Source organism: Carex rostrata, chromosome 12 (genome assembly GCF_964058835.1).
Source record: "Carex rostrata chromosome 12, lpCarRost1.2, whole genome shotgun sequence".
Lineage (NCBI taxonomy): Eukaryota > Viridiplantae > Streptophyta > Magnoliopsida > Poales > Cyperaceae > Carex > Carex rostrata.
In genome coordinates, this window is record NC_135929.1 from 8,851,121 (window position 1) to 8,874,518 (window position 23,398).

Here is a 23,398-nt window from a genome sequence, read left to right on the forward strand (position 1 = left end):
ACAACGACACAGAATTTTGATAGCATTATTTTATTACAAAAATATCTCTTTGATTAAGAGCTAACAATGGCTTAAGTTCACCTTAGTTATTCATAAACTTAACAACAAAATTATTCAAATAGATATCAAATAATGAATTTAAATTTTAAAACTGATTTACTTTACGTGTTTACATGTGTCACACCCCGGAACTAGGGGTCGTGCAGTTACGCCGTGAATATATAGATGACTATACATTCACAAGGCAATTACGGTGTAAACCTAACATAATATCGGTTTACAACATCACCACTTATCATTTAATTCGATTTAAAATCATGTTTATACAAATACATTTATAGATTATCAAAATATACTCAATAGTATATATAAATTCGTGCAATAACTATATAATTGAAAGATTAAACAATCCCAAATCAATTCCCATTAACATTTTATACACAGTTTAAAACATAAAACAAAAATTCATATTAAACCACAGTAAACGTTTAATATACAATTAGGTTTACAAAACCACTCGACACGGTCCGATAACATGGTTATACACAAATACCATACCAAAACCCTATCGACATCAAAATGGACTCAATGTGAGGCATACCCTATCGCTATGCGGCTTAAACCTCACTGGTCGAGCACTCGAATCCCTTCTATTCGCGTTTACCTGCAAACACATACAAAAGAATAAAGTTCCCCGAGGGGATAGGGGGTGAGAAAACTTGTCAACCGTTTTCTCAGTGCGGAATTTAGTCAGGGCTACTGGATTTGTAAGAAATCCATTACCGGAACTAAATAAACCCGCAACGAGTTTCAATTCAACAATTCGATAAAAGAAATGCATATGCAACCTATATAGAAGCAATTGAAATCCAACTCATATCACAATCAAATGAAATCGAAGAATTCATAGAATGGTTTGGTATAACAGATACAATTGCTAAGTCCGGTTACAATTGATAGATATCGACTATCCATCTCATTTGGCTTAACATTTCTCTGGTCTGGTTTATAGTCAAACATCCATATCAATTCGTCAATTTCCAATTTAGGATTTCATATCTCCCGATCATGCAACGGGTTGTCACTCTTCCAAAGAGAGACCAATAACAATCAATTATCCACAGTTTCAATCCTCCTGCTATACTCTACCTTTTTGGTATCAGTTAACCTAGCTTTGCATTTCTCCTTGGTTACCGATACCCTCCACAATTAGGGTTATTCACCGTATGCGCATATGGGCCCTGAGACAAAGTCTAGTAGCTAGCTAGACATTGTCCCTACAATTCACTCATTTCATTCACAATTAACTTATCCTCTGCCCTCTTCACATTTCAGTACTGTGGTTCCATTCAATTATCAAAACGATAGAACAATCAATCGAATAACAATACCAACATGCTAGATCAACAATATCATATCAATTCAATTATATTATTACTTATTTTCATGCAATGCTGCAAATAATGCTAACAATAGAGATCCAACATGAGGTCATGCACAATAAGTCAATTAACAATTCAATCGGTATATATATATAAGCACATATATATATATATACATGTACCGTTATTTAATTCTAAGTAATATAATCCAAAACAGATCCCGTGAACCCCCGCACCTGATCACGTAGGGTGCGCAGAGCGGATCCGCTTTCGCCAAATTCGGTAACTTCGTCTATCCCGCTAAGCCGTGCTCGATAGGATCTATTCCTAGATTATAGGGCATAATAAGTCATTTGCAATAAAAGTCATAGTTTCCTATCTCCAATCGCATTTTAATACCCCTTAAATGGTAAATTCACTAAATTCAGAAATCTTGAAAGTTTACCCTTTTTACCCTTTTAACCTTCTAGAATACCATTTTAGGGTTGAAGGCATACTTTCTCACGATTAGGGTTTTATACCAAATAGGAACAATACGGAAGTTTCAGTTTACCCAAACTCACCGTCAAGGTCAGATTTGAGTCAATTTGCAAGAAAGGTATTCTAACCCTAATCAACTTTTGGAAGCAAAAATCCGCGAATCGGGATTTGGTTGCGATTGAAACAATAAATCAACAACTTAACACTCGAGAAGCAAAATAGAAAAAGGATTACTCGAGATTTGTTCAACTCTTTCGGGTTTCACCAAAACCCTAGAAAATAAAGAGAAGGAAATGTAGAGAAAATGAGAAGAGGGAAGTACCAATGGAGTAGATGAGGGGGCGAGAATCAACCTCCTCTTCGATTTTCTCAAATTTTTCGGGTGGTTTCAAAGAGGAAGCTCTCTCTCTCACTCTCTCTTTTTCTTTCTTCTTTGGGGCGGAACACACAAGAGAAGGGGGAAAGGACGGAGAGAAAGAAGGAGAGAACAGGAATTTTGCTAAATAGACCCTCACTTTGTCGAATAAAACGTTATAACGTTTTGGTAAATCGTTATAACGATTCAGCTAGTGAAAAACGCAGGAAATAGTGTATAAAATGCATAATTTAATGTATAAAACGTTATAACGTTTTGGTAAATCGTTATAATGATTCAGTTGGTGAGAAACGCCCTTAATTTAGTCTATAAAACGTTATAACGTTTTCTGAAAACGTTATAACGGTTTAATTGAATCCAGCCTTCATAAAATTGCCATTTTTATCAAGTTTTACAGTGGAAAACGTTACATAACGTTTTAAAAACGTTATAACGTTTTAGGAAATTTTTTTTTTTTTTTTTTTTTTTTCACGGTGTTACAACATGTTAAATTTATAACCTTTTAAATTCATTTAATATATAATCAAGCTTACAAAAAATGTTAAAAAATTATAAGGATACATTTAGTTTTATTATTTTTTGACCACTTAATATTATACTAAATTAGTTCTAAGAATTTATAAAATTGACATGCCAATATAACATTCATAATATTTTATAATTTTAAACGGTATAATAAATACATGCATCACTTGGCGTTGAGTTGATATGACATATTTTATAGTTAACCTTATGAAAACATCTAAATGAGCTGGTACGGATGTTCATCGGTTCGGTTTGATTTAAATCTTATTAAAATTGATAAATTAAAGTTTTAACTAAAATAGAATAAGAATTGAATAAAAACTGAATATTGAAATAGAATATTAATCAACTAAATATATTTTGTTAATTTTTTTGAATTTTTTAATAGATGAATTATTTTTTTTTAGTTTGGTTTAATTAGTTTTAAACCAAACTAAGTAATATACATTATATCGTAATTTTTGAACATTTTTAAATGTTTGGTTCCAACGGGAGATGGGTTTATAATTTCGGTCAATTTGATCTAACCAGTTTTAAAATTTCTAAACCAGAATCAAATCAAACTATTAAACCAGTTTAAAAATGACCCAAACTGATTCATTTAACTGAAAAAACTAAACTCTCTTAGCACAGTTTGAAACCAATTAAACCAGACCTGATGAACATCTTTAGGGAGAATCCGAATTTGCTGTAATCCCGAAAGGGATTACAGACCCTGAAATTCCAATATCAACCCTTCAAATATTTTATGCACAGTTCTCTAAAAAAAGTAAGTTTTCATGCACAAATCTCGAGAAATACTAACGGTTCTGATTGGAATTACAGGGTCCTGAAATTCTCCAAGAATTACAGCAGATTTATTTTCCTTTAGGGAGGGGTGTGTGTGGAGGGGAATCTGCATCCTCTGCATTGATGTACCGATTGAGTTAATTTTTGAGTTAATTTCTAGACTGTATGGACCGATCCGGTATAGCCAATAACGCACATAGCTCTTTAATATTAGTACGGATTTAAATCAAACAATTCAGATCTTTATTCAAAATTTGAGTCAATGTGAAGGATACGAATTTGGGGTGGCGAAGCGCATTAATTACCCGGGGGACAAGAAATGGGGGTTTGCTATCTTTTCATATATTTTCTCTTCCATTCATTGTTTGCTATTTTTCTTCAATTTTTTGTTTGCTCCGATTTTTAAAAATACCATAATAAAAAAAATAAATCAAAACATTTTAGATTTGAGAGATTTTCATATTTACTCGGGCCGCACAGCCAATTTGCAGCCCATTTACTTAGAGGTCCCTAAAATTTAGATATATTCAATACTACAATGCATTTTTTGTGTTTTTGGGAGATCTCTAAGTCAATCTGCGTCCTTCTGTAAATGAGTCACAGATCAGCTGTACGGCCCGGATAAATATGAAAATCTCCAAAATCTAAGATGTTTTGGTTTATATTTTTTTTCTTTCTAATTATGGTACAAATAAAAATTTCGGATTGTTTGCTAGTTCGTGACGCAACGTGGCAGAACTGTTGCTAATTAATACTATCCTCTTGCTGATAGATATACATCAATTAACTTGTTCAAAAATTGTGGGGAATATTCTTTAAGCATAGGTTTAATTTTCAAAATGCAGACCTTATCAGAAAGATTTAATCATGTCGTGAAAATGTTTTTTGCATGATTTTAATTTATGATGCAAATTTATTTAGTTACCAATTATAGTAATGCAAATTCTAGTATTGACATGGATAATATGATCCACTTCAATTGATTAAGAAGATTAAAATGATTATAAGAAGTCATTTTCATTAATTTTCATCAACTTAAATTTTAGTTTATGTGATTGAGTGAAACAAAAAAGAGCCAAGACCATGTCAAAAAAAAAAAAAACAACAACAACAACATTGATAGATAACGAACCATAAAACAGAGCCAAATGAGAAAGTCAATTCAAAGAATAATTTGACCCCTTAATAATCAGTTCCTTAAAGCACATGAATTCTAAAACTCAGATCACAGTAGGAATAATTACATCCCTATCATGAGAAATATTGTCGTACCCAATCCAATCTATCAAGTGTGAATCATATCGAGTAAAAAGGCATGTAAACCATTTGCGAATTAAACCTGAATATTTCTTTCTTTGGTGATATTGAACCGAACGTCAAATTATTCAGTTGTTCGAACTTTGATCGAATTAAACTCGAATAATTCGCAAATTTTACGAATTTTTCCTGAATTTTACGAATTATTTGCAATTTTTTCCCAAATTTTTCCCAAATTTTTTTTTTCTTACTCTCTTGCAGGACTGAGATATCTGATTCGGATAATTCTGAATTATTTCAAAATTATATCCGAATTATTCCCAAAATCACAAATTTTTTACCTCGCCAAACCGAACTCAAATAATTCATTTGTCACTATGAACCCAACAAAATGGTTTGTACGTAACCACCCAAATTATAAATAGAACGTTACAGAGGCATAAATAGAACGTCTTTCTGAGGCGAAGAAAAGAGGTGCCATATTTTAGAAATGCATAACCAGTGTTTTAAAATGCGTCCGTATTGACTGTAAATGTGTCCGCAAATGCTTATGCAGTGGTCTTCTGCATACATAATCTTATGCAGTAAAGTTCATGTAGTTTTCAATATACGAGCACATATACGATCCATACGGACTTGAAAAAAACCTAAATATTATTTTGCAGTGGAGGAAATTAGAATCTATAATTCTTTTAATATGGTAAGGAGCACAAACCACTAGACTAAACAAGTATTTAGATATAAATTAGTTCTATTTTATCTATATTTAAAAAAAAACATAGTAAAACGACATATGTACTTCCGCATACAAATTCGCATATGCGGCCGCATGCCACATATGCGGTATGCAGTGGCCTTCCGATGCATGAACAAAATCGCACATAACACACACAATTAATCACATATATAACAAATTAACCATGCACTTCTTGCCATAAAACCTACTATAAATTTCAAAAAAGAAGAAGAATCTACTATTATTTTTTACAAATGAGAGAAAGAAGTGTAAAAGATTTTTAGAATTTTCTATCTACACTGGTCTACAATTGAAGTACAAATGAAGTAATTTTTATTCTATTCTGAAATGGTTCATCCTTAACCAAATCAAACACTCTTTCATTAATTTCTAAAGCAAAGCATTTATTTCTCATAAATGGAAGGAATAACACGCACACATTGATTCAGTCTAAATGACAGATAGCAAAAAAAAAAAAACAAGATATATAGCAACAGATATAGTAAAACACTAAACAAAATAAGCAATTAATATTAGGATTATGTTCATGATTGCATAAATTGGCTTGACATTTCAACAAGATTGTTAAAAGTTATTTCCTCAACCGAGGAGCTGTCAGTTGCATTATTTACTAGCCTGTTAAAAATTAGATGAAAAGGGTTAATTACTCCAAAAAGAATATCAGGGGACTACTTTAAATTGAGTCCAATTAGAGAATTTAACAGAGACATTTCACCCAACAATGCACAATTCAAGTGTGCTGATGCTGATGCTGATGCTGACACGGTGTTTCTTGAAGAGAAGGGACACCACATGTTTTTCTCAAGTTCCTGTCAATAACTTTAACCCGTAATTAATATGTTTTACATTAATTATAAAAAAAATGATGCTAATTATTCTCTCTTTTTTTTTTAACCATGAATTTGGACATTCTTCTCCTCTGTTTTTTTAACAAAAAATGATAAAAAATAAACTCAGCGATTTCATAAAAGAATCAGATTGTGTTTAGAAGACTGGTACCAAACATTCGGTACACATCTCATGTATACTATTTTCACAAATATTAGTATTCTACCTTGTTACCTTCCTTAAAAGCCAAAGTGTATATATATATATATGAAAAGAGCAAGGTACATGTCATACGTACAGACTTAACAAACCAATTTCAAAAAGCTTATCTAAATTAGCAAAAAATATAAAAAAGAAATGAAGTCTCTAAGAAATACAAATAGGGGTGAATACGGAGCGGATAATGTTGATACGAATACGGATACGGATAGTAAACGGATATTAAAATTCAAAACCAAATCCGCCTTAAATGGATACGGATACGGAACGGATAGTCCACGGATACGGATTCGAATACGGATATAAAATGAATAATGATCGGATAATTGAGTCACATAAACTTTATATACAAATAATGTGGGGAATACAAAAATAGTATAAAGATACAAGATTTGTTATATTAGATAATAACAGAAAAAAAATGAAAAACAAATCAGAAAAGAAATAAAAGGTTTGAAATGGAAAAGGGAGAATAGAAGAAATTGTAGGGAAGGGAAAAAATAAAAGAATAGCCAATATTAAATATTCAAGACATGCTTCAATTACACAAAAGGGTGTTTAGTGCAGTAGCTATGTACTATGGTTCTTAAACATGAGGTCTTGGGTTCGATTCACGCCAATTGCAGTTTTTTTAATATTTTCAAATAAAAGTGGGTTTCCATGTTTGGCGCAGCGGGTTCACGGGTCCGGCGCCAACTGGTTCGCGGATAAAGTGTTTGCAGGTTTGCTGATAAATTCGGATTTATTCGGATATCCATTCCGTTTACGGGTATTGAAATTTATCCTAATCCGTATCCGGATATATTATGAATACTAAGAAATTATCCAGATCCGTATCCGTCTATTATTCGATCCGCGTAATTCGGATACGGATAGTAAGCGGATTCGGATCGGATAATCCGGCTCCGTTTTCACCCCTAAATACAAACCAACTTTAATTTTTTTAGAATTCTCTGTTTTAGCAATCTAGAAGCTCCTGCGCAGCGGGTCCCATAGGCCATAGACTCCTTTTTCTGCGCGTAAAATAATTAGGATTCCCTTTTGTTACTGGCAGACAAGCAAATCCTTGGCTTTATTCCTAAAGATCTTTCTTTTGACTTAAGTATAACCTTTTGTTGCTTTATAATCCATTACTGATAGCTTCTTTCTTTAATCGGTGGCTGGAATATATTCCAGGGATGGTTCATGTGCTCTACAATTATTTATCTTGATTACACAGTGCTTCTACGAAAGCACAATTTGTGTAGCGGGTCATTGACAGTGTAATTAAGTTTTTCTGACGGTATTAAGACTTAATAATGAATTGTTACATATGATGTTTAGTTAGTGCCTGCCACAAAGAATATGATTACCAATAAAAGTTGTGTGAACTTGACTTTATTGCTTTTTTATCTCCTTTGCATCTACGGGAAATTAAAGCTACTATTGTCTCTCCATCTCTGTTTCTCCAAACTCACTCTCTCGCTCATACAATCTGTATTTTTCTCAATTCATCTTTCTTCCAACAATCTACTACACAAACAATATTTCTGAGTTCTGTACATAACAACCCTGCTAGTTAAATTTTCTCTGTTTGTCTTTCTCTTGGTAATCAAATTTCATTATTATCCGATCAAATTTCTCTTTGCATCTCCATTTCTCATCCTACTCAAGACACCCCTTGCTATATTTTTATTCTTACAAAAAGCAAAAAAAAAACAGAAAAAAAACAGAGAGATAGTAAGTTACAAGAGGAAAGTCACCATGGAGGTAGCTCTTTCAACTGTCGCTCAATGGGCGGGATCTGCTATTATTAGAAAGCTGGTCGAGACGGGGTACTCATACTTGGGCAAGCATATGCTGCCAGCCGATACTGAAGCCCAGCTAAGTAGACTGGAAACAGCTCTTCCCAAGATCAAAGCTGTCATGAGTGTTGCCGATGTGCTAAAATTCAAGCACCCGAATTCAGGGGTGAATGAATGGCTGGAGCAATTCAAAGAAGCTTTCTTAGCAGCTGAAGACGTGCTTGACGAACTCAAGTACCGGGAGCTAGAAGAAGAGGTGAAAAATCGAGATCTGGTAAGTGGATCTTCCTCTTCAACAGTGAAGAAAAAAATTTACTCGATCAAGAAAAAAATTAGTGATTTTTCTCAAAAAAAAGAGAAAAAAATTTATGGTTCTTCCGGTAGTAAAGATATATTGAAGAGGTTGAGCGGGGTTGTGAGAAAGTTAGATCTGGTTGCCACTGGTGTTGGCCATTTCTTTCTATTTACTAATGCACTAGATTTTCATGGTCTTGCAAATCCAAATATCTCTGCCTTTTCCACTTTTAATAGAGAAACTACTTCCCTTTTAACCAAAAGCAAAGTGTTTGGCCGTGAGAAAGAAAAGGCAATGATAATTGAATGGTCAAAGAAACCAGCATCTCATGGGAATATCTCTGCCTTTTGTATTGTGGGGTTGGGTGGATTAGGGAAAACCACACTTGCACAGTTCATCTATGAGGAGATTAGCAAAGGGAAACATTTTGACAAAACAATTTGGGTTTGTGTTTCAACAAGCTTTAGTGTTGAACACATAACAAGAAAAATCCTCGAAGGCCTAGGCGAGATAACCCATAATAATGAATCATTAAATGGCCTACAAAACAGATTGATGGAAAAGATTATTTCAAAGAAAATTTTTCTTATTCTAGATGATGTTTGGAATGATGATAAATTGTGTGATTGGGAGAAATTTATTGTGCCCTTGGAATATGTACAACAGGGAAGTAAAATTTTACTCACCACTAGAATGAAATCAGTGGCTAATATGCTTGCTCAGCTAAATGTGGAACGAGAAAATCTACCGTTAGAAGGTTTGGAAGACCAAGAGTTGTTAGAACTATTGAATAAGTACGCATTTTCCGGTTATAATCCTGATAATCATAAAGATTTGCAAAAGGTCGGAAATGATATTGTAAAGAAACTCCGAGGTAGCCCCCTAGCAGCAAAGGTGATTGGAAGCTTGCTGAATTCAAACAGGGATTTTCATTACTGGAAAAGAATTTGTAACCATGATTCGTTGATCAACTTAGATCAAGCTAAGGATGTGAGAGATGTGCTGAAATTGAGCTATTACTATCTACCAGCACATTTGCAAGAATGTTTTAGATTTTGCTGCATATTTCCTCAAGATTATTTGTTCAACAAAGATGAGTTGATCAGAATGTGGATGGCATCCGGATTCATACGCCAAGAGTTACATGGAGAAGAAAGGCCAGAAGATATCGGAGAAGAGTATTTCAATCACCTTTATAGGAAATCTTTTTTTGAGCAACATCATGCGTCTAAAAAGTTGTATGTTATGCATGATTTAATACATGATCTGGCGCAGAATGTATCAAAAGGAGAATGTTGCCGAGTAGAACTAAATGGGCAATCTGATGTCATACCTTGCAGTGCACAACATGTGTGTGTTCATGAAAGTAAAATTGAAAGGGTATTCAATCTTAAGAATTTACGCACCTTGGTAATAACGTATGAATTTTGCTCCGAACGAGATCGATTTGTTCTCCCAAATGGTTCATTGAAGGAAACTTTGCGTTTGTTGGTCATTCAAGGAATTGGTGAATGTGAACTGCCAGAGGAGATTGGTAGTTTCATGCATCTTCGTTTTCTAAAGGTCGACCCTGGTTTGATGCAACCATTTAGATATTTGCTACCTAATTCAATTTATAAGCTTTACCATCTACAAGTGCTAGAAATGCCGCCCTATGGGTTACCTGAGGGTGTTGAAACAACTGGAATAACCAATCTTGTTAGCTTACGCCATATGAAACTTCCCGATCAGTTGAAGGAAAACATTCACGGAGTACACAAGTTGACCTCTCTACAAGAGTTAGATTTTTTTGTTGGACGAGAGAGTGGTCACCATATAGATGAACTACAGATGCTAAACAATCTCCGATACCTTTCTATTAAGAAAATTGAGAATGTAGGGGATCCTCTTGAAGCTACAAATGCAAACCTATCCAAAAAGGAAAGTCTGATATCACTATCCCTGCAATGGACTGAAGGGAGCAATTATCATAACCCTGAGCAAGTCATTGATAACCTTCGACCCTATCCAAATCTCAAGGAATTGGTCATTTGGTATTATACAGGTCACAGGTCTCCAATTTGGACAAGTGATTGTGCTCTTCCATTTTTGGAACGGCTATATTGCAAATTCATGCCAAAATGGGAATCCTGGGCAGGACCACACATTTGTTATGGCTTTCCAAATCTAAAAGAACTTATAATCATAGACTGCCCAAAGCTGGCCAATGTACCGACCATTCCTTTTTCTCTTTTCCAATTTACAGTACACAGTGTGGGGATTAATTCCCTTCCAGATATGCACCATAGTTCTAGCACTACAGCTGAAGCACAATCATGTATGAAATCATCTCTTAGAGTAGTAGAGATTGCCAGATGTCCCAAATTAATAGCATTGAATGGATTTCTGCAACAACAAAACATAGATTTAGAAGCTTTTGAGGAACTAACCATCAGAGACTGTTTCAATCTGGTTCAGCTACCAACTGGTGCATTTGGGAATTTTGTGTCACTAAAACACTTAGTTATAAAGGGATGCCCAAAGCTGGTAATTGTTGATAACCAAAGCATCTTCCTGCCTGCGAAACTAGAATTTCTTGAAATGGGAAACTGTGGCGAACTTGATGTGCCGTTGCTAGAGTCAGCATCACAGCTCTCCACACTTGATGTGCTTGATATTGAAAACTGTGCAAATATTACTTGTATCCCTTCCTCTGAAAATGCATTTGCATCGCTCAGCACCCTGATGATTCATGGGTGTGACAAGCTCATTGAAATTTCATCTATGCAACAAACACATATTGTCAACCTAGGAAACAACATGATCTCTTTAAAGATCAGTTATCTGGAAATTGATCAACTCTGTCTCCTTCTTATTGACCCACTTAGATGCCTCAGATTTGTTATTTATCTGCGAGTTGACAAATGTTCAGGGATGGAGGCCCTGCCCGAGCAATGGCTGTTACAAAATAGTAGTACCCTCAAGAGTTTGTCCATCGAAGATGCAAGCTCGCTACGGTTATTGCCTGGTAGAATGGAGATGCTAACTGCCCTAGAAAGAATTCACATTCACAAATGTCGTTGTAATGGGGATATCAGCGATTTGCCTGCTTTTGTGAAAGATAAATGCATTAATTCATGTCCGTGGGGTAAGTAGAATTTGTCCATGGGCTAAGCTATCTGACTCTATTTCGACCCTCTCTGTAAGCATCATTATAATTTTATTATGCGTACTTTTTTGCTTATTTCATGCTCTATGTTTTTCCAACTTCTGAATTCTCACAATGATCTCACAATTGATTAGGCTTTCTCATTTGCAGCTGTTGATCTTTCTATAACTTCTTACTGATGACTCATGCAAAGACAAACATTGGCTCCACCAACAGGCAACACCTTGTTGTTGTATAGATGTGGAAGTCTAGAGGAGTAGAGGATGATTTATGCAAGCTCCACTGTATTATGCACAATGCAAAAATGTAATTACATAACTACCATGTACAAGATACAAATAACTGCTACTGTGGTTTATTCATGAAGGTATATATCTCGCCTTGTTTCCAATTTATTAGTTTCTCTTTACATTTTTTTTTAAAATTTAAATTTCAGAGAAACTAACACATTTTCAAACTTTTAACTCTGCCTATATCTAAATGATGTAGCCGGTCCCAAACCCAGACAAGGGGAGTGTTATTAAAAGTTTTGCAATGTTTTGACTTGAATAAAAACAATTGCATGTTCAAATGTGAAACCAAAAAGTTCACAACATAGTTAATTACAGTCGAATAATTTATGTTGCAAATGGCAAATTTGAAGTTTCTTATGGGTACAATATTTGTTTGAACAATGGGATATTCGATACTTATATAAGTCCTATTGAGACAAAATAACGCAACATCTAGTTGCTATTTTTATTCAATTTAGATAGCATTTGAGTAGAATTTCTTGAAAATAAAAAATAGTAGTTGCAATTTCAAAGGGCCAAAGAGAAAATTTTACAAAGGGGAGGGGAGGGCCTCAGGTTTAATTCAAGCACCACTCTGACATGCATAAGTTTGTGCAATTGGTTTGTTCAATGGCCAGTTTTCGTTAGATTAAGTACTTTTAGATTAATTGGTTTGTTCAATAGCCATTTTTTTTAGGTAATCAGTAGTGTGGTACATGTGGGTGTACAAGCTTGAGTTACTGTGACCTGGTTTAATAATTTTGGACTTTAGTAAAAAAATTTTGGTGAATAGAACAACAATGAATTCTAAAGCATTTTGCATCAAAACTAGAGGATTAACTCTTTAATTAGATGTCTTCTATTAAAAATCATATAATTATGGTTCGTAATTTTTGTTTTATTTTGGTAGTCTTTTCCAATAACAGATTTTTAAGTTGACACAACTGTTCCACATCTTTTTTCCTAATATTTTTATTTTCTAATATTTACATATGTTGTACCAACACAATTACAAACTCAACTGCAGCTTTATTAACCCTCTACTGGTATAGGTGAGCTACTAGTTTTGTGTGATGACTCGTCCAATTAATATTTGAGGCTGTTAACCAAATGTATTTTTTTCGAATCGAATTTAGCTTAATTTCATGGTGTTGTATAAGTTTTCAGGGCTTTTTTTTCAATTTTTTTTATTGAGTGGACCAATTTCACAAAGGCTAAATTGCAGAATTTTTTATTTCTATAAATTAATATTAAATAATAAATGGATATAGAATGAGTGGCTTTTTTTTTAAGTGGTAGAAGGATTAAAAGAATCGGATCCAAAGTTTGAAACTGAAAAAAGATTTGAGTTCCAAAATGCACCCCTTCTTGTGTGAACTTGACATGAGATATACTATATATAGGTTGGATCTGAATTTTTTTCCGGCTACAAACTGGCTCCTTCTACCCTATGGAAAATCTAAGCCACTCATTCCATTTTCCTATATTATATTATATTAATTTCTAAAAATTAAAAAATGTGGCTAAATTGAAAGACGAAGATTAATTACTTCCATGGCTTCAGTTAATCCCATCCGACGGACGACAGCCTGTTGAGTGACCCAAAGTTCAGCTATTTTGATCAAGAGAAACCATCCAGAAATGCTAATAAACCTTCAGTATGGCGTGCACAAATTTTGATGAATAAAAATGGTATCAAAATCCGAATTACATAAATGGTATATCAAAACTTGTCACACCTTCGATTTGGAGGTGCCACAATCCTACCGCTTCTATTTTACCATTTAATATTCGTAACATAAGACATGGATATTTTTATGCATGCCAATAACATCCATTATTTTTGCCACATCCCAATTTATTTTCAAAAATTATTTGACATTTTACAGTGAATGATGCTAGAGATATACTCTCTGCACCCTGTCATATATAATAAACTCAAATCCCATACCTTTAAGTGGTCATGCTGTCAATTATACCCCAAAAGTGTTTCTCTGTCTTTGTTTAATAAATATGTAAATCCCATAAGGTAAAACGAGTAGAAATAATAAATTATTTTCTCGTGCTGATTGTCACTCAGATTATTAGATTCGAAGGAAATTCATACTCAGAATGAAATCACCGCACGAGAAACTAACAGTTCATTTCATAATGACAAATGCAATTATGAAAAATGCAAATGCTCAATAATAGTATCCAATTGAACAACAAAAATTTCATAAATAAATCAAAAATCTAAGGATCTAATCAGAACAAATAGTTTTCTGACAGTGTGGCGTTGACATTTGACCTTGTCTTCTATATCGTGGTTACCAGTTGGGTACGCTTGTTAATTATTTCCTACATGGATAGACATGCTTCCCACAAAGAAAATTAATTTACAAGGTTTAGTTGACTATCAAGTTTGAGATGAAGCTTCTTGTTTCATCATCTCTTTTGCGTCTGTGAGAAAAGAATCCTCTCTCTCTTGTACGGCTATCTCTGTTTCTCAAATCCCAATCTCTCGCTCAAACTATCTGTCTGTCTCTTGGTAACCCACTTTCATTATTAGCTGATCAAATATCTGTTTTCATCCCCTTTCTAAATTAGATAGTAAAAGGTTTGGGATGATATGTCAAAGAAATTAAAATAGAAAATTTAAGTGTTTTAATACAAAAATAGACAATTTAAAAAATACCAAGGGAAGTTTTGATAAAAATTCAGAAGGTGATTTGGAGATCTCAACTAGTTAGAAAGGATAAACAATTTATAATACAACTTGGTGTTTATTTCCAATTTCAAAATTGACAAGTCGGTCTCAACTCAAGCATGCTGACTCACACTTTTTGATTTTCTGTGCCTTCCTGTGAGAGAAGGTTCAAAATTCTGTAGTCCTGATTAGAGATTTAGCTAGCAACAATGTTTATTCTGAAGGTGTGGTTTTGACATTTGACATTGTCTTCTATATGGTTGTTGCCAGTTGGGTAAGCTCCTTAGTTTATTATTTCTTACATGGACTTTGATGTTGGAGGGAAGCTTCTTGTTTCATCATCTCCTTGCCGCCTTTGAGAAAATAATCCTCTCTATCTTTTCTCTGTTTTTCATATTCCAATCTCTTGCTGAAACAATCTGTCTGTGTCTTGCTAACCCAATTTTATTATTAGCTGATCAAAATTTTCTTTTCATCTTCGTTAATTTCTAGTCCTGTACAATACACCCCTTGCTATATTTTATCATCAAAAAAGTATCCCATTGTCCGTAGCCCCGTTCATTTGATTAATGATATTAAAATGAACTTCTTTTGGCCAATTGTCCGTAGCTCCATTAATTTAATTACCATCAGAATTCCCAGTTTACTAAAATTGGATCTGAAACCAAATCCTATTTGATCTAAATGAAAGACAAAATATGCATGTAACATGAAAAAGAAAACAGACGATATAAATTTTGAGATATCTCAGAGGATGCAAATTAAAAATCCCCAGGGTTAAGCATTTAAATTTTTGAAAATCCTCTGTTTTACTAATCTAGATGCTCCATGTGCCTAATGCCTGCGCTACGTATAAAATAATTCGGATTCTCTTTGGTAGGTGTATGAGAGTGCACTTGGTATAGTTTATTCTAAGATATAACCCGGAAAGTGGTGGCTTTCTAGGATGATTCTTGTACTGGCTGAATAATTTATGTCGAAATTTTAATCATAGAAACCCTAATCTTTTTATGTAGTTGTAATTTAAAAATGTAAATCTTATCATTATTTGTGGAAATCATTAATTTCTATAATGAGACTTATTGGTTATAATGAATGCTTATAAAAATTAGATGAATTAAATTATTTGTAGATTCATTTATTTTTTTTCTCTTTTTTAGATAGGTACAAATTCATTGATTGAGAAGATTATGAACCATAAAAAATAGTAATTTTGTATCTATTTAAAAAAATAGTAAAAAGTTTCAAAATTGTAAAATTTGGTCTTCAAACATAAATATTTTATATGAAGATCATGTTGAACAATTGAGACCCACTTTTTGGACTTTGAAACAAAATATACGACTTATAAGCATATATAAGATGCTGAAATTCTTATATAAGCATATTTGCGGGGCTCTCTTTCTTTTTCTCTCTCAATATATAGTAATAGTAAAGTATTAATAATTCTAGCTAATTGTTGAAAAAACAATCATCATTTGTAAACACAAGTCTTCGAAATAATAAATTTTTTGGGTAGAATCAAAGAAAAATATGCACTTCACATGGAACGATTCCATAGGAGTTGGCTACACCCTCCAACGGCCAAAAGCCTATTTTTTTTTAATGTACACAGTTCATCGTGAAAAGCACAACTTGTCTATCACGCGACTCTTAGATTCCATATGTTTGACCTGAAAATGATAACTTGACCAATATAATAATTTACCGTGTAACGGGTCCCTGATGCTGTATTTTTACTCTTTCTTGGTATCCATAATATTTACTCTTTGCATGCCACAGAGATTATGATCGCCAGTATTGTTGTTTTAACTCAACTTCTTGTTGGTTCATCTCTTTTGCATCTACTGAAAATCTAATTTTGCCTGCCTTTCACTCTGTATTTCATCTCTATCTTTCACTCTGTTTCTCTGATCTCAGTTCTTGATTTCAGAAGTCATACTCCAATCAAATACACAGCAGTCTAGTATTTACAATTTTTGTTGCCAAAAATATAATGATCTGTAAAGACAAGTTTCTTAAATAATGAGAATTTGGTGTAGAATCAGATAAAATAAGATTTCAACAATTTTGACTGAATACTTTAAGCCATTCAAACTGATAAAATAAAAATAAGCACTTCAGAGCGAACAATAGTACCCCATTTATTTTTTATTACACAGTGCTTCTATGAAAGCACAATTTGTGTATCGGGTCACTGACAGTGTAATTAATGAATTGTTACATATGATGTTTAGTTTGAGCCTGCCACAAAGAATATGATTACCAATAAAAGTTGTGTGAACTCGACTTGATTGCTTTTTCATCTCCTTTGCATCTACGGGAAATATAGCTACTATTGTCTCTCCATCTCTGTCTTTCACTCTGTTTCTCCAAACTTCATACAATTTGTATTTTTCTCTTGGAATCTCAATTTCTCAATTCATCTTTCTTCCAACAATCTGCTACATAAACAATATTTCTGAGTTCTGTACACAACAACGCTGCTAGTTAAATTTTGTCTGTTTGTTTGTCTCTTGGTAATCGACTTTCATTATTAGCCGATCAAATAATCTGTCTTTCTCTTGGTAATCAAATTTCTCTTGGCATCTCCACTTCTCATCCTACTCAAGACACCCCTTGCTATATTTTTATTCTTACAAAAAGCAAAAGCGAAAGAAAAAAAAAACAAAACAAACAGAGAGATAGTAAGTTAATTACCCGATCTTTACGATCTTCACTCTGTTTCTCAGATCTCAATCTCTATCTCTCATACAATCATTATTTTTGGTAACCGACTTCCTTTATTAATTACCCGATCTTTTTTCTTCTTGGAGATCTCAATCTCTCAATTCATCTTTCACTCGAAAACCTACTACAAATTGTTAGTATTTTTTCAGGTTCTGTACACAACAACCCTTCTATTTAGAAAAAAGAAAGAAAAAAAAACAGAGAGAGTAAGTCAGAAGAAAGCTTGGCAGCCTCTGCTAAGCTCTAACAAAAAAAGATAGTTACAAGAAGAAAATCTCCATTGAGATGGTTCTTTCAACCATTGGCGGATGGGTCGGGTCTGCAATCATTAGCAAACTAGTAGACACGGCTTCTTCCAACTTGGGCGAGCGTATGCTGCCAGCTGATACTAAATCTGAGCTACGTAGGGTTAAAACAGCTCTTCCCAAGATTACAGCTGTCATGGGTGTTGGCGAGGCGCTAAAATTGAACCACCCGAATTCGGGGGTGAATGCTTGGCTAGAGCAATTCAAAGAAGCTTTCTTTGCAGCTGAAGATGTGCTTGACGAACTCAAATACCGAGAACTGGAAGACATGGTGAAAGCTCGAGACCAGGTGAGTGGATCTTCCTCTTCAATAATTGGTAATTCATTGAAGAGAAAATTGACTAGTTCTACAATTAGTGAAGATACATTGAAGAGGTTGAGTGATGCTGTGCAAATGTTAGATGTGGCTATTGCCGATATTGGCCTTTACTTCCAATTTGCTACTGCACTAGATGTTCATGGCCATGCAAAACCAAACGATAACAGTTTTTACAATTCTAGTCGGGAGACTACTTCCCTTTTAACCAAAAGCAAAGTGTTGGGCCGTAAGAATGAAAAGGCAAGGATAATTGAATGGTCAAAGAAACCAGCATCTCATGGGAATATCTCTGCCTTTTGTATTGTAGGGGTGGGTGGATTAGGGAAAACCACACTTGCACAGTTAATCTATGAGGAGATTAGCAAAGGGAAACATTTTGACAAAACAATTTGGGTTTGTGTTTCAACAAGCTTTAGTGTTGAACACATAACAAGAAAAATCCTCGAAGGCCTAGACGAGAAGATAACAGATAATAATGAATCATTAAGTGGCCTACAAAAAAGATTGATGGAAAAAATTATTTCAAAGAAAATTTTTCTTATTCTAGATGATATTTGGAATGATGATAAATTGTGTGATTGGGAGCAATTGATTGTGCCCTTGGAATATGTACAACAGGGAAGTAAAATTTTACTCACCACTAGAATGAAATCAGTGACTGACATGATTGCTCAGCTAAACGTGGAACAAGAAAATCTACTGTTAAAAAGTTTGGAAGAGCAAGAGTTGTTAGAACTGTTGAATAAGTACGCATTTTCCGGTTGTAATCCTGATAATCATAAAGATTTGCAAAAGATCGGAAATGATATTGTAAAGAAACTCCGAGGTAGCCCCCTAGCAGCAAAGGTGATTGGAAGCTTGCTGAATTCAAACAGGGATTTCCATTACTGGAAAAGAATATTGAACCATGATTCGTTGATCAACTTAGAGCAAGCTAAGGATGTGGCGGGTGTGGCGGATGTGCTGAAATTGAGCTATTACTATCTACCAGCACATTTGCAAGAATGCTTTAGATTTTGCTGCATATTTCCTCAAGATTATCAATTCGACAAAGATGAGTTGATCCAAATGTGGATTGCATCTGGATTCGTACGCCAACAGTTACATGGAGAAGAAAGGCCAGAAGATATCGGAGAAGAGTATTTCAATCACCTTTATAGGAAATCTTTTTTTGAGCAACATCATTTGTTTAAATGGAAGTATGTAATGCATGATTTAATACATGATCTGGCGCAGAATGTATCAAAAGGAGAATGTTGCAGAGTAGAACTAAATGGGCAATCTGATGTTATACCTTCCAGTGCACAGCATGTGTGTGTTCATGAAAGTAAAATTGAAAGGGTATTCAATCTTAAGAATTTACGCACCTTGGTAATAATGTATTGCTCCAAAACAAATCTATTTGTTCCCCCAAATGGTTCACTGAAGGAAACTTTGCGTTTGTTGGTCATTCAAGGAGATGGTAAATGTGAACTGCCAGAGGAGATTGGTAGTTTGATGCATCTTCGCTTTTTAAAGGTCAACCATCGTTGGGGGCAACCTTATAGATATTTACTACCTAATTCAATTTATAGGCTTTACCATCTACAAGTGCTAGAAATGCCCTGTGTGGACCAAGATAAATTTTATGAGGGTGTTGAAACAACTGGAATAACCAATCTTGTTAGCTTACGCCATATGAAACTTCCCAATCAGTTGCAGAAAAACATTCACGGAGTACACAAGTTGACCTCTCTACAAGAGTTAAATTTTTTTGTTGGATGGGAGAGTGGTCACCATATAGATGAAATACAGATGCTAAACAATCTTCGAAGCCTTTCTATTCATAATCTTGAGAATGTAGGGAATCCAGTTGAAGCTACGAATGCCAACCTATCTAAAAAGGAAAGTCTTATTTCACTATCCCTGAATTGGACTAAAGGGAGCAATTCTGATGACCCTGAGCAAGTCATTGATAACCTCCAACCCAATGGAAATCTCCAGAATTTGACCATTAAGTATTATATGGGCCACAGATCTCCAGATTGGATGAGGGGTTCATCTGATCAACACCTATCATGCCTCACACTTGAAGGGTGTACTCTTTGGGAAGAACTACCTTTTCTTGGGCAAATGCCATATCTGAAAGAACTTTTTCTTGAAGATATGGATCAAGTGAAAGAAATTGACTATTCATCTGATAGCACAAGTGATTGTGCGTTTCCATCTTTGGAAAGGCTAGTTTTCTGCAACATGCCAAACCTGGCCAAAATTCCCGCCATTCCTTCTTCTCTTTTCGTATTTAGCATAGAAAATGTGGGACTCAATTCCCTTCCTGATATGCACCATGGTTCTAGCATTACAGCTCCATCACCGTCATTTATGAAATCATTGCTTAGAGAAGTAGATATTGCCAGCTGTCCCAAATTAATAGCATTGAATGGATTTATGCTGGAACAAAACCTACGTTTAGAAGCTCTTGAGAAACTAACCATCGAAGACTGTGAGAATCTGGATCAGCTACCAACTAGTGCATTTGGGAACTTTGTGTCACTAAAACACTTAGTTATAAAGGGAATCCCAAAGCTAGTAATTGTTGATAACCAAAGCATCTCCCTGCCTGCGAAACTAGAATCTCTTGAAATGGGAAACTGTGGCAAACTTGATGTGCCGTTGCTAGAGTCAGCATCACAGCTCTCCACGCTTGCTGAGCTTTATATTGAAAATTGTGCAAATATTACTTGTATCCCTTCCTCTGAAAATGCATTTGCATCGCTCAGTATGCTGAAAATCCATGGGTGCGACAGGCTCATTGAAATTTCATCTAGGCAACAAACACCTACTGTCAACCTAGGAAACAACATGGTCTCTTTAAAGATCAGTGATCTGGAAATTGATCAATATTGTCTCCTTCTTATTGACCCACTTAGATGCCTCAAATTTGTTAGTTATCTGCATGTTGACAAGTGTTCAGGGATGAAGGCCCTACCCGAGCAATGGCTGTTACAAAATAGTAGTACCCTCGAGAGTTTGTACATTGAAGATGCAAGCTCACTACGGTCATTGCCTGGTAGAATGGAGATGCTAACAGCCCTAGGAAGCATTCACATTCACAAATATCATGGTAGCGGGGATGTTACCGATTTGCCTGCTTTTGTGAAAGATAAATGCATTAATTCATGTTTGTGGGGTCATTTATGAGAAGCAGAATTTGTATGTGGGCTAAGCTATCTGACTCTATTTCGACCCTCTTTGTAAGCATCATTATAATTTTATTATGCGTACTTTTTTGCTTATTTCATGCTCTATGTTTTTCCAACTTCTAAATTCTCACAATGATCTCACAATTGATTAGGCTTTCTCATTTGCAACCGTTGATCTTTCTATAACTTCTTACCGGTGACTCATGCATTGACAAACATTGGCTCCACCAACAGGCAACAAGTGACACCTTGCTGTTGTATAGGTGGGGAAGTCTAGAGGAGTAGAGGATGATTCATGCAAGCTCCGCTGTATTATGCACAATGTAAAAAATATAATTACATAACTACCATGTACAAGATACAAATAACTGCCACTGTTTTATTCATGAAGGTATATATCTCTCCTTGTTTCTAATTTATTAGTTTCTCTTTACATGGTGCTGTATAACTATATAAGTTTTCTGGGCTTTTTTTTTCATTTTTTTTTAATTGAGTAGACCAATTTATGTTTCAGCAAAATTATATGGCACTTGATTAAGGATATCTAAGACGGTTAAATCATTACAGGAATTGATGTGCTCTATCATTTTTCAGTTGCTCAAAACAAATTTATTCAGTGACATGACAGATATATTCAGGTTTCAGTGTTGAGTATCGTGAAGCTGAAAGAAATGGGCTTCGGACCATTAGCTTTTTCATGGAAATAACATTTTTTAATAGAAAAGGAAGTTGAAGAGAGAAAAAGATAGAAGCCAGGTCTCTCTGTTAGAAGAAAGAAGCCTTTTCTGCAAGCTTTTTTCTAGATTTTCTCTCTTATTTCAATTCCATCGATCAAAATACACTAGGTAATCTTATATTAGTGTAAGATATTGTAAGAAAGTGTGAGAGTGTTATTTGCTTAATTATCTCCTTGTATTGTAAGAACTATTTGATATAGTGATTTTGTGCTGTGCTCCCGTGGTTTTTTCCCGCAAGGGTTTCCACGTAAAATCTTGTCTCTCTTTTATTTCCTGCATTTGATAGCTTGTTGTGGTTGACTTCTTGTGTGCATTAAATTTTAATTCCAAAGGACCAAAGGACCAATGCTCTCTACAATTCCGAAGGACCAATGTGCAAAATTTCCAAAGTGGAGGGCCTAAGTTTTAATTCAAGCACCACTCTAACTGACATAAGTTTGTGTAATTTATCTGTTGAAGAACCTTTTTTCACTAGATTTAGTGCTTTTGATATGATATTTTCTATTTCATTTTGTGTTCAGTAGTGGTACATGTCGGTGTAGCAGGTTGAGTTGTTGTACCCTGGTTTACTATGATACAATTTATTTATTTCTCGAGACCAAAGTGGGTATACAAATTTTGGTATGAACCTCTAATTATGATCTCTAGCGATTAATAGCCACCAAACCAATTTCAATTTTGAGGCAATCTAAGAATTTTTGGAACTTTTGATGTATTTTGAGGATTTTGAAAAGAGACAAAACACTGAAAACAAGAAAATTATAAAAGAAATAGAATAATTTTTTTTATATAATCTAGCTACAACAACACAACATACATTGTTAGGTTAAAGACCTAATTTCATTGAACAATTCGCAAATTGTACAAACAACTCAAGAATCGACTCAATTTTTACTACTCAAAGAATCTGAGGTGAAAGAACAAAATTAGTTATTAATTGACTAATTGAATCCGTACATCGATTCCATATATGCTGACGAAACTAGAGAAACAAGAATCATTCTAAATCTTACGAATCAATAGCGACACGAGAACAGCAGCCGAATCAGTGGAATACGCTGATCTGGCCCAATTTCCTTTCCTTTTAACTAGGCCCAATAATGGCTACTGAACTGGCCCAATTTCCCTTCCTTTTTCCTCTTTTGTTCCTTTGACCAGGTCAACCCTCACCCTAGTAGATACTCCTAAATCATTAACTCAGGATATCAAGTTTACATTAATCTTAGACATATAATCCAAAAACAAAACAAAAACAAAAACATTGATTCGGGATATCAAATTTTCTGGATAAATATACTGACAGGGCACTTTTTGCATCATGCAG

At 34.4% G+C, this 23,398-nt stretch overlaps 3 protein-coding genes across 4 annotated transcripts; all 3 read left to right on the top strand.

Moving 5' to 3' along the window:
- The first annotated feature begins 8,080 nt into the window (after positions 1–8,080).
- Positions 8,081–22,376, top strand: LOC144562639 (putative disease resistance protein RGA1). Of its 2 annotated transcripts, none has more exons than XM_078311850.1 (3): positions 8,081–11,873; positions 11,991–12,207; positions 21,976–22,376. In XM_078311850.1, the coding sequence occupies exon 1, from the start codon at positions 8,357–8,359 to the stop codon at positions 11,825–11,827; it is 3,471 nt and encodes a 1,156-aa protein (XP_078167976.1). In that variant the 5' UTR covers positions 8,081–8,356; the 3' UTR covers positions 11,828–11,873; positions 11,991–12,207; positions 21,976–22,376. The 2 variants fall into 2 exon arrangements, with proteins under 2 accessions (XP_078167976.1, XP_078167977.1); XM_078311851.1 differs by having other exon boundaries at positions 21,983–22,376.
- On the top strand, positions 17,817–20,440 carry LOC144563595 (putative disease resistance protein RGA3). Its single transcript, XM_078313079.1, has 2 exons — positions 17,817–20,309; positions 20,372–20,440. Exons 1-2 carry the CDS (start codon positions 17,817–17,819, stop codon positions 20,438–20,440), a joined length of 2,562 nt encoding a protein of 853 aa, XP_078169205.1.
- On the top strand, positions 20,461–21,709 carry LOC144562646 (uncharacterized). Its single transcript, XM_078311862.1, has 2 exons — positions 20,461–21,388; positions 21,490–21,709. The coding sequence occupies exon 1, from the start codon at positions 20,475–20,477 to the stop codon at positions 21,333–21,335; it is 861 nt and encodes a 286-aa protein (XP_078167988.1). The 5' UTR covers positions 20,461–20,474; the 3' UTR covers positions 21,336–21,388; positions 21,490–21,709.
- Positions 22,377–23,398: the final 1,022 nt, after the last annotated feature.

Bases quoted from the DNA above. Each gene is read 5' to 3' on its own strand.
- LOC144563595 (XM_078313079.1), top strand. From the start codon at position 17,817: ATGGTTCTTTCAACCATTGGCGGATGGGTCGGGTCTGCAATCATTAGC. The intron at 20,310-20,371 runs GTGAAAGAAATT...ATCTTTGGAAAG, and splicing joins TTCTTGAAGATATGGATCAA to GCTAGTTTTCTGCAACATGC.
- LOC144562639 (XM_078311850.1), top strand. From the start codon at position 8,357: ATGGAGGTAGCTCTTTCAACTGTCGCTCAATGGGCGGGATCTGCTATT.
- LOC144562646 (XM_078311862.1), top strand. From the start codon at position 20,475: ATGCACCATGGTTCTAGCATTACAGCTCCATCACCGTCATTTATGAAA.